General features: G+C 59.0%; 1 protein-coding gene across 1 annotated transcript in view; it reads right to left on the bottom strand.

The window, feature by feature from the left end:
* Positions 1-1082: 1082 nt before the first annotated feature.
* Positions 1083-11032, bottom strand: part of TBC1D22A (TBC1 domain family member 22A) — a 214955-nt gene continuing 205005 nt past the window's right edge. The window contains exon 13 of the mRNA XM_066358713.1: positions 1083-1600. Coding sequence (XP_066214810.1) covers positions 1472-1600 — 129 coding nt within the window. The 3' untranslated portion in view covers positions 1083-1471. The remainder of the gene's footprint in view (positions 1601-11032) is intronic.

The following is an 11032-nucleotide window of genomic DNA, read 5'->3' as shown; positions in this document are numbered from 1 at the left end:
GGGACCTTCATTCCTTGTCCCCACACTGAACTTCAGACAGAACTCCACTCACTTCAGACCCATCCACTCCCCATCCAAGGACCCTCCACACTCAGCCCCTGCCACGTGGGGCAGCCCTGTGTGCCTGACACCTGGAAGCTGGGCCCTGCCAAGCAGTCCCGGGGGTTCTGAGCTAAACGAGGGTGCTTTCTGCATGGGCAGACAGCTTTCAGCAAGGAAAGTGGCAGCAAAGCTGGGGGTGCTGGGCGCTGCTCAGAGAAACCCCGACCCTGGGGTGAGGGCATAACCGCGGAGGGGTGTGCTCTCCATCTGGCCTGAGGGAGCCAGGCCTCCCTCTACTGATTTGGGAGCACCTGTTCTTTGCACCATATTTTGGGCTAAGGGTACATTCCACACATAATAACAGGAACACACACATCACATATGTACACATATGTATTCCTGACCTCCACTTTGCAGCCTCCCGGTCATGCAAGGACAGTGGTGGTGTGGCTGCCCCAGAACTGGCCAGTGTCACTGAGGACAGGTGCCTGTCCTGGGCTCAGGGTCAGAGGCTGCTCATCTGTGACAGGTGATTCTCTGTGACTATAGGAAGCATGGAAAGCAAGCCTGTCCAGGACTCCTCACCTGGGCTCGCCGCCCCAGTGGAATCCACTGAGCCTCCACAGCCCCAGGTGGAGATCTGGCAAGGGGAGCAGACCGTGGGAGTCTCAGAAGCTCAGTCCTCTCTGGCCTGCTGTGGAAGGCTGGGTACAGCTGGTTCACAGATCCTATCCCAGGGGCTGCACCCCGTCTGTCCATCTGTCCGAGCAGCAGCCCCACCTGAGCCTGTGTGGGCTCCTCACCTCTCACCCTGCGGGTCACCTGACTGGGACCAGCAGAACCGGGGGCTCTCTTTTCAGAGGCTGGAGACAGAAAGTAAAGTGATTTCGAGGCCCCCGCCTGGCTGGCGGCAGCCTGCACTGGGCGCGGCCACTTTCTAGCGGAGCGTGAAGCAGACTGTGCGCGGCCAGGCTCAGAGCTGCCCAGGGACGGAGCCCGGCTGTGTGAGGACACGGACCCAGCTCAGGGCAACGTTTCGCTTACTAGTTCCTATATTTTATTCTCTTTCACCCAGAGATAGAATTTTTGCACTTCAAAGTAGGTACAAGATGGTGACCGTCTCCCTCTGCCCTGGCGCCCAGATACAGGCCTCTCCAAGAAGGGATGCCGTGAGCTGGGGTCTCCAGGACATGGTCATTTGGCAAGGATGCTCCAGGACCTGACCACTCGCTGGCCCCTGAACAGCCAGGACCCTCTCCAGGCTCTCTTTGGTATCTCAGACAATGGGCAGCCCACCCTGGCCAGGCCCTGGGCCGCGCCTGGCACCATCTTGGCAGCACCCTGAAGGAAGGGCCACCCAGCAAGGCGTCTCCTTGGCCACAGGCCTGCAGTCAGTCGGGACCTGTGGGGCCTGCTGCCGGGCCCACACTCATTTCTTGTAGTGGTTGGGGGCGTCGGCAAAGGCGAACTTCAGGCGGTAGGCCTCGGCCAGCAGCAGGCTGACGTCCTCATCACCCCAGTGGGCCGTGGGCAGGTTCTGAAGGAAGAGCAGCAGCTCCTGGGGAGACAGACAAGCCAAGTCAGACAAGTGACACAGTGGGGTGCAGGACAGGGCTCCTCTCAGTGGGACCGAGACAATGCACCAGCCAGCCGGGCTGAGTCACAGGACGGTGCGCTTTCCTGGCCCCCAACACGAAGGAGCCCACAGATCAATCATGTCCCCACCCCTCGGCCCATATGCCCCAAGTCTGGCAGCCAAGAGGAGGCCCAGACCTGGGAGGCACATCTGCTGGGAAGCTGGGAGCTGTGACCTCATTCCACTAGTGTCCCCAACACCCCAGGGCACAGGCGCTGGTCCCGTGGGGCTGGTTAGCTGTGCTGCCACAGCACAAGAGTCTCCCACCACCCAGCCCACTCAGAATCCAAAGAAAGGTGCCACCCACTAACCCCGGGGTCCTTAGGTCCAGGTTTCTGTGCATCTGGTGACACTGTGGCAGGGACACAGGGCGCACCCTGGACAGGCAGACACCGGGCAGCCCTTGCTACAGTCACCCATTTGACACCCAGTGTTTCCAGGGAAGACGGCACCGGAGCCCTGCATCCCTAGCCCAGCCTCCCAGCCGCCCCGTGCCTTCGCGCGGTGGCTGCCACTGAGCTGCCCACAGGACCTGCCTGCTCCGTGAGCTCATGGCTCAGAGGCTGAGGGGCCCTAGAGATGGTGACTTAACACACTGTCACTGTGGAAAGGCACCACTGTGAGACTCAGGCCCAGGCGCCAGCATCGTGCCCAACACCAGCCCCCCCCCATAGTCCACGCCCAATGCAGCCAGTGGCCCCCCAAGGACGGGGTAGGTTTGGGAAGCACAAGCCTGGCACCCAGAGGGCCTGACAGGAGCAGGGAGGGCTCTGGGGGCTGTGTGGTCAGGGCAGCAGGTCTCAGAGGGGAATGAATGGTGGGTGAGCCCACGGCCAGACTCCCTCCCAGGAAGCAGGAGAAGCCCAGGGAGGGGCCCACGTTGTTCCATAGCCCTGGGGCCCCGATCCTGATGGAGTCCTCAGTCTCTTCTGGAAGAAGCTGGATCTGCAGAAGTCAGGAGGGTGGCTGGGCTCTGAGGGGTACCAGCTCCCAGCAGGTGATGAGTGACAGAGGCAGACTCAGGAACCCCATGCCTCCCTCCTGGAAAAGGAGCAACCTGTGACTCAGAGTCCCGGCAGTTCCCAGCCTCTATCCACCGCACTTCCTGTTCCTACAAGGTTGGTATGGGGGGCGGGGGAGACAGGGTGGAGAGCAGGGCTCAGTGGTCACATCCTGGTCCTGGCCCTCATTTACTGTGTGGCCTTAGGCAGGGAACCTCTCCCCTCTGAGCCTCCCCCCACTGAGCCCCCTCATATGTAGATGGTGGGTGGTACAGCCACCTGGCACAGCCCGCCTGCCATGAATATACAGGGCCCAGACTCGAGCGCCAGGCCTGGGCCGGTCACTGCATGCCCTGGGGCCTTGGATCCGGATCCTCCCAAAAGCAAGCTTCTGGCTCCCACGGGAGCTGTGCACGGCGGTCCTCCCCTCGCTCTCGCACGCTCCGCCAGTGTTGTCTCCCGGCAGCCACTCTCCCTCCCCCTAAATCCCATTTCCTCTTGCACTTTGGATACTTTGGGGGCCTTTAAATTGAATGCAGAGCAGATTTCCCCGGCAGCGTCCCCGGAGACATATCAGCATCATGCTGCTGTCCTTCACCATTAGCCGCGACTTACACAGATGCCAATCCAATTCTGAGCGGGTCATAAATAAATACCTTTGGTTTTATTTTTAATCCACTTCGCTTCATATTATCGTGACCTGGCTGCCTGCAAGGTGAGGAGCGGTCCCCTCCCATTACAGCAGCGCGCTGATTCCGCCGCACACTCAATTTCTGAACCTGATTTAGTCCCCAGGCTCCCGGGACGGAAGGAGAATAGAAATGCCCAGTGCCTCCAGCCTGCAATGCTAAAGGAGGGAAAATCTATCCCGGTGACCTTTACGGGAGGTGGGAAGCACAGTCAAACACGTCCTTAAGTACAGATTTCTCTTTACAAAAGGCCGGTCTTGCTGAAGCACTGGGCAGAGGTCTCTGATCTGGGAACCGAGCACATGTGGTGGCCGTGCATGGTTCTGCAGTACCCGCTTCACTCCAGTGAAGGACTGTCGCTCGGAAGCCTGTCCCTGGGTCACAGCCCAAGGGTACTACTGCAGAACCAGCTCCTAGGGGAGACCCCTCCAATGCAGTGGCAGGAGAGAGGGGCCCTCGATGTTCAGCCCAGTCCACATGGAGGTCAGGTTAGTGTCAACCTCCGCTTTCCCACACACAACACTAAGACCACGTTGGCAGATCTAACCGAAAGTGAGGCTTGCTCACAACACTGACGCTGTAGGACAGCGGTTCTCAACCTGTGGGTCGCGACCCCGGCGGGGATCAAACGACCAAAACACAGGGGTCGCCTAAAGCCATCGGAAAATACATATTTAAAATATTAAAATATGGCTTTAGGCGACCCCTGTGTTTTGGTCGTTCGACCCCCGCCGGGGTCGCGACCCACAGGTTGAGAACTGCTGCTGTAGGACATCAGTGAGCCAGGTCCCCGTCATTTGTCCCTGCCCTTGTCCAGAGATTCCGCCACGTTGACGAAGCCACAGCAAGCGGCACCGCAGCTCGGCACCCGTCCTCCCACAGCTAGCCCGCATTCATGCACTCTTCCACATTGGCACGTACTGTCCCATACGGTCGGTGAAGGCCCGTGAGTGATGGAACCACCCCACCTACACCCCCTGGAAGTCTGCGGTCTCAGCCCTGAGCACGCCACCATCGCCCGGTGAGCTGTGGAAACCTGCAGGTACCAGCGCAGGATCTCGGGACGGGGGCCTCGCAATGTCCTCATCCTCAGTGACACCAGCAGTTCCGACTGCCCCCTGCCCTATGTGAGACCGGCAGTTCTGACTGTCCTCTGCACACGCTGGATGTTGCATCCCAAGTGTGTGGGTGTAGCTGCTCTTCCTTTTTAGCCAATGGATCCCGGTGGAGGCCCCATCAGAGCCACCTGCCAACAGTAGGCCTGAGTCTCGCTCAGCCACGGGGCAGAAGAAGCAGGCAGCAGGGGAAGGTCAGTGTCCTGTGCCGGCTCTTCCCCATCCTTATGACCATAACCAGGGCTGCAGGGACACCCTGCGGACAAAACCTCCTGCTGCAGACTTACCTCTGGGCAGGTTCCAAGAGGTGAGCCTCCTGACACTGGAGTGCACGTACACTGGTGCTCTGGGTGCTTCTTTCCAGAGATTCAGGTGAGCTGCACCACCAGATGCAAAGTACGACAATCTCTATGCATACACCACCCCCTCAGTAAGAACGAAGTGGGAGCACCTGGCATTTGGGCTCCAGGAAAGTGGGCACGAGTCCCCTCTCAGGAACCCAGAGCTCTGTCCAGCTGCTCACAGACGCAGACGTGAGCAGGCGCAGAGAGACCACAGCTCCGAGGTGCAGGGTCCAAGCACTGGCTTTACTGCCATCCTGACCCCACAACCTCCACAGGTACGTCCCTAGACACTATTAGAGACGCAAGCCTCGTACCTCCGTGCCTCAGTTTCTTCCCCTGTGAGGACAGGAATGCCCCTCCTCACTGGGTGGTTAGCACACGCTGAGTGTATGTTACCGCAGAATACAGAGAACAAGGTGCTGCTGCCACTATGGCTGCTATAACCACTGTTAGGGTGGCGGTGACACTTGTCACATGGGTAGCATTCATGCTGAATAAATCATCACCCCAGAAACAACAGCTCAGCAAACCAGTTAACGGGAAGCCGCACTCTCTCTGATAGCACCCCCAGAGCAGGCAGCAACGGCCCCTACTGTCCTGCTGTGACACCTGGCACACGGTGGCTCTGGGGCAAATGTCCAAAGAAGGAACTGTCGACCCATGGGCTGCGGGGGACCCCAGCCCAGGGCCCCGGAGCCCACGTGGCAGGGCCCCGTCGGGTCATTCTGAGGACTGACGAGAAGCTGGAGAGGACACAGCTCTGTAACATCTTTGAACCAGGCCTTCAACGCCTAGGGCCTGACACAGAGCGAACTGGGTTTAACCTAAATATTTCCCAGTAATTGACTCGACCATAAGCTGCTCAGTGTGTAAAACGGAAGGCCACTCATCACCCGTCTGTCTCTAAGTCAGGTGACCTGTCCCTAAGCGGCACTAGGGCATGTGCTCATGTCACAAAACCACCACTCAGGTGCTCTTGGAACCTCACGAAAACCTCTCGACCTCAGGTGCAGCTGACAGAAGCAGGACTGCTCGAGGGAGTGTGCCTGGGCCCTGAGCTAGGCTCACAGAGCACCCCCGTTCTCAATAGAGGTCAATGCCCTCCACCGGACAACAGGAAGCGAGTGTGTCTGCCAAAGAAATGAAGTGACCTGGACAGCGTCCTGTCTGCTGGCACCAGGTGCCTCATGGAACTGTGAGTCGGGACCCACCACTAGGGACAAAACAAAGAGCAGAGAGCCCACGGGACAGGCACCATCTCCTGATCTTGGCTCATCCGCTCACACATTCACCTGTTCATTCCCTCGGTGACCACACCCCGAAACGGCCTGTGCAGCACGCTGCATGCTCTGGGCCCAAGCAGTGAGACTAGGCAGCCTGTCCTCGGCCCCCAGCCAGCAGGGTGTGCACGTGCTGGGGTAGGGTGGGGTGGGCCCAGTCCACAGAGGGACAAACGATCAGGAATCAGCCGATATTTAGTCCTGCACAGTTACACCAAGTGTATGCCTGGCCTTCCTTCCTGCCTGCTGTCCAACATGGGGCTCCATGGCCACTTGTGTCCTCCCTGCCTGCTGTCCAACATGGGGCTCCATGGCCACTTGTGTCCTCCCTGCCTGCTGTCCAACACGGGGCTCCGTGGCCACTTGTGTCCTCCCTGACTGCTGTCCAACACGGGGCTCCGTGGACACTTGTGTCCTCCCTGACTGCTGTCCAACACGGGGCTCCGTGGCCACTTGTGTCCTCCCTGCCTGCTGTCCAACACGGGGCTCCGTGGCCACTTGTGTCCTCCCTGACTGCTGTCCAACACGGGGCTCCGTGGACACTTGTGTCCTCCCTGACTGCTGTCCAACACGGGGCTCCATGGACACTGTGTCCTTCCTGCCTGCTGTCCAACACGGGGCTCCGTGGATACTTGTGTCCTTCCTGCCTGCTGTCCAACACGGGGCTCCGTGGACACTTGTGTCCTCCCTGACTGCTGTCCAACACGGGGCTCCGTGGACACTTGTGTCCTCCCTGACTGCTGTCCAACACGGGGCTCCGTGGACACTTGTGTCCTTCCTGCCTGCTGTCCAACATGGGGCTCCGTGGACAATTGTGTCCTCCCTGACTGCTGTCCAACACGGGGCTCCGTGGACACTTGTGTCCTTCCTGACTGCTGTCCAACACGGGGCTCCGTGGACACTTGTGTCCTTCCTGCCTGCTGTCCAACACGGGGCTCCGTGGACAACTGTGTCCTCCCTGACTACTGTCCAACACGGGGCTCCGTGGACAATTGTGTCCTCCCTGACTGCTGTCCAACACGGGGCTCCGTGGACACTTGTGTCCTCCCTGACTGCTGTCCAATACGGGGCTCCGTGGACACTTGTGTCCTTCCTGCCTGCTGTCCAACACGGGGCTCCGTGGGCACGTGTTCTAGTAGAAAACCCTCTGGACATCTAATACTTAGTCTGAACAGGAAAGTGTAAGATGTTTCTTAATTTTGATATTCATTACAGGTTGAAAACGGTATTTTGGATACTGGGTTAAGTAAAACATTAATTTCATCTTTTTGCCTCCATTCCTATGAGGCTGCCATAATATTGAAAACCTCCTACCCATAAGCCCTTAGGGTCCTGGACATGAGTCACTGAGGAACCCTGACAGTCCTGCACCTGCCTCCCCCCGACCCCCGACCTGGGCCCCCTGCCTGCGACAGCCTCCCACCTGGGCCCTGTGGGGGAGAGAAGGCCTGGAGGCCCAGCGGTGGGAAGGGCATACGGACACGTCTGGGCTCCTCCTCGAGGGGAAGAGACAGGCCAGCTCACAAGGGCCAGCACACAGAGAGCACACTAATCCTGATGGGGCTCCTGGGCCCGTCTGCACCTCCACTGTCTGCCTGGGACAGCGGGAGGCAGGAGCCCCGAGCGGGCACATGGGTCAGGTGGCAGGACAAGGTGGTGGGATTCACAGTCCACTGCACACTGACACACACATGTGCTGCGCAGCCACTCTGCTGTCTGTGCCAGGGGACAGGCCTCAGGTAAGGAGACCAAGGCACAGGAGGTGGGAGCCGGCACTAGGCCGTGGCTGGCTCGGCAGACACACCGTCCCCACAGTGCTGGGCAAGGTCAGAGCATAGGCAGCCGGGAACCATGGAAGTCAGGTCCCTCAGCTTAGCGGCAGGGACAGTGACAGCAACCACCTCCAGGCTGGGAGGGAGGGTCAGAGGATCAAGGACCTGGAGCTACACATGGCACAGAGGAACACCCCAGGAGGTCCCCATGCATCACACTGTCGTCACCACTGTCCTCTCTGCACAGGTGGGGCCTGGGGGCAGCTCCCTCCAAGGCCGTAGTGATGACAGGAGGAGTCGGTGCACCTGCACGGGCACCAGCCACGCGCCAGAGGGGCCCGTGGCCCTGGTAAGAAAACTACCTGTGCAAGCTCACCTTACGTACCTTGTTCCTGCCATACTTGACACCCATCAAGTCAGCAGACCAAAGCATACAGAACGCAACCTAGTGCCCGGCGGGCTCCCGACGGTACCCACAAAGTCAGCTCACGGTCCCACCGCTCCTTCCTGGTGATTCCCTCGGGATCTGACTCCCCGGGTCCACTCCCGCATCCTCCTGGGCTCTGATCTGCTGCTGTCCAGTTGGTGACCATGTGGTCAGATCCCCATGGCTGTGGTCCCACTGGCCGTGGCACCTCCCCAGGGGGTGTGGGCTGGGAGCCCCCAGTGCCATCTGGGCTTTCTGGGCTGTTCCCCGCCTCCCCACTCCCTGACCATCTGTGATGGGCGAGTTCTTTGACAACCCAGTTATTAGTCTGAAAACCTTGTCAAGTTCTGAACCAAACCAGCCCTAAAAATAGGAGGATGGTGACAGCCGGCTGGGATGGACGGCCAGCTTCCAAGCTGGACAAAGCGCTGGTGACAGTGCTGGGAAGGCAGATAACTGGAGACAGAGCAGTGGATGGTCATCCAGGGAGCCCCAATGGCTCCTGAGGAGTAATGTCCTTGTCATTAACTTTCTATTTCTTTTCCAAAGGAAGGACCCTGAAGGGAGACCCCTCCGGATGCTGGAAGTATGAGACGCGGAGCCCGGTGCACGGGCCTGTCCCGTCTGCATGTGGGAGGCATGCGCTCAGCAACACGGGTGCTTCCATCCTGGCACAGTGCCAGCTGACTCACATGTGGAGACTCCACTTTCTGGGGTGTGGATCGTGGGGCCAGGCAGTGTCACCAACAAGAAACTGTAGAGACACTGCCCTGAGGAGGGCCCACTGAGAAGGACATCACACACAGAAGAAAGGTCCCCTGGTTTATCTACAGGGTGCAAGCCAGCCCTGTCGAAGGGGCCTGGGGAGGGCACAGTGGGGACATGAGAAGTCTGGGGGCCACTGCTCCCTGTGACAGAGGGGAAGTGAGAGGAGCCTGTAGCACCTGCGGGCTGAGGTCCCTGGCAGCCTAGAGGTGGAAACTGTGTCCCACAACGGTCCTCACTCCCATGTCTAACCGCTGCATGAACCACCTACAGTCTGGGCGGCCACCACGGGCTCGGGCAGGGACAGACAGCGGGGGCCTGGCTGCCATAGGGCCTCCCTTGGGACAGGATGGGAGGGAAGAGCAGGAATAGCTGGTCAGACATACAGCTCTGTCCTTCTGAATGGGACTGGGGTTGGAGTAGTGGCTGCAAAAGGCCCTCATGGTGGTTCTACGACCCTCTGGAGCTCAGGGTCCTCTGCCACCACAGGGCAGGGGGGGGGCATCCAGAGTGAGGAAGGCCACTGGCAACCACGAAGGTCAAGGTCCCCTGCCCACAGGGACAGCTCAGCCCCAGACAGCTCTGAGACACAGGCTTTCCCCACTGGGAGCCGCACGGCAGGGCATTCCACACGTGGAACACACTTTCAGAGGCCATGTCTAAGTGGAGCTGACGTTGGATCGTAGCAGAGTACATTTTCCTTGTAGTCCACACTGTAACTGTTCCATTTCCTGCTGCCTGGCTCAGCCCAGCTAAGGGCAGCCTCCGTGCCAGGGCCACTGACCTGTGCTGTGCAGGGGGATGTGGGGAGAATGTGAAGGACAAGAGCACTGGAAAGCGCCAAGTGTCACACAGAATTGTCACAAAGCATCTAACGGGCTCAAAGTGATGGCACTGGTGAGGTTCCAGGTCCTCAAACTGCACTCATGGTGCAGTACCCGTGAGTAAAGCCGGCACCTGTACCTGACCCCACAGTGCACACAGCCCCACAGAGGCCGCAGGGAATGCAGAGCCCCCTGTGGATGCAGCAGGCCAGTCCTGGTTGACCCTACAAGGCACTGCCACACAGTGTGTAACTTGGGGTGGGTAAGTCTGTTTTTATATGGATATGATACAACTTCTTCAGGTCAATACCAAGGAGTGCGTTTGCTAGAACGTATGGTAAGAGTATGCTCAGATTTTTTTCCTTCCCTATCAGTATGCTCAGATTTGTAAGAAACCACCAACCCATCTTCCAGAGCAGCCGCACCACGCTGCCTTCCCCCCAGCCGTGGGTGAGGGTCCTGCTGCTCCACGTCCTCACCTGCACCTGGCGCCATCCATGCTCTGGTTCTCACCACTCCGCCAGGTGTGCAGGGCTGTCCCGCTGACCTCATTTGCATCTCCCTGACGACACAGGACGTGAGCGTCGTCTCACGTGGCAATGTGCCGTAGACGAGGCAGGAAATAAACCACTGCACTGCGTGCGCTCACTTACTATCTCTGTGAGGCATCTGCTCAGACCCTTTGCCCAGTTTTTTAGATGAGTTGTTTTCTTATTGTCAAGTGTGAAGAGCTCTTTGTGTATTCTGGACACCAGTCCTTCATCAGAGTGCTCACACAGACTTCCCCTGGTCTGTGGCTCGTCTTCTTTTATCTCAGCACTGCCTCCTTCTGGGAAGCCCTGGGTGCCTTACAGTGTCACTACAGGGGCCCTCAGGGCCCTTATCACCTGACTCTGAGGTCCTGTTGCAGCTAAGGCTGCAACAGATGAGGCCCCACAGGCATCTTGCTCAGCAGAGGGAAGGAGGGCACACGTCCCAGCAAATGCGGGGCTATGGATGGGCAGGAGGCTAGGCAGCTAGGTGGGTGGGCAGGTGGGCTGATGAGTGAGCAGGTGGTTTGATGGGTGAGTGGGGTGGATAAGTGGATGAGTGGGCAGGTCGGCAGATGGACAGATGGGCCTGACCACAGGCCCCATG

The sequence above is a fragment of the Saccopteryx leptura genome, chromosome 1 (genome assembly GCF_036850995.1).
Source record: "Saccopteryx leptura isolate mSacLep1 chromosome 1, mSacLep1_pri_phased_curated, whole genome shotgun sequence".
NCBI lineage: Eukaryota > Metazoa > Chordata > Mammalia > Chiroptera > Emballonuridae > Saccopteryx > Saccopteryx leptura.
This window is presented reverse-complemented; position numbering and strand designations above follow the sequence as displayed.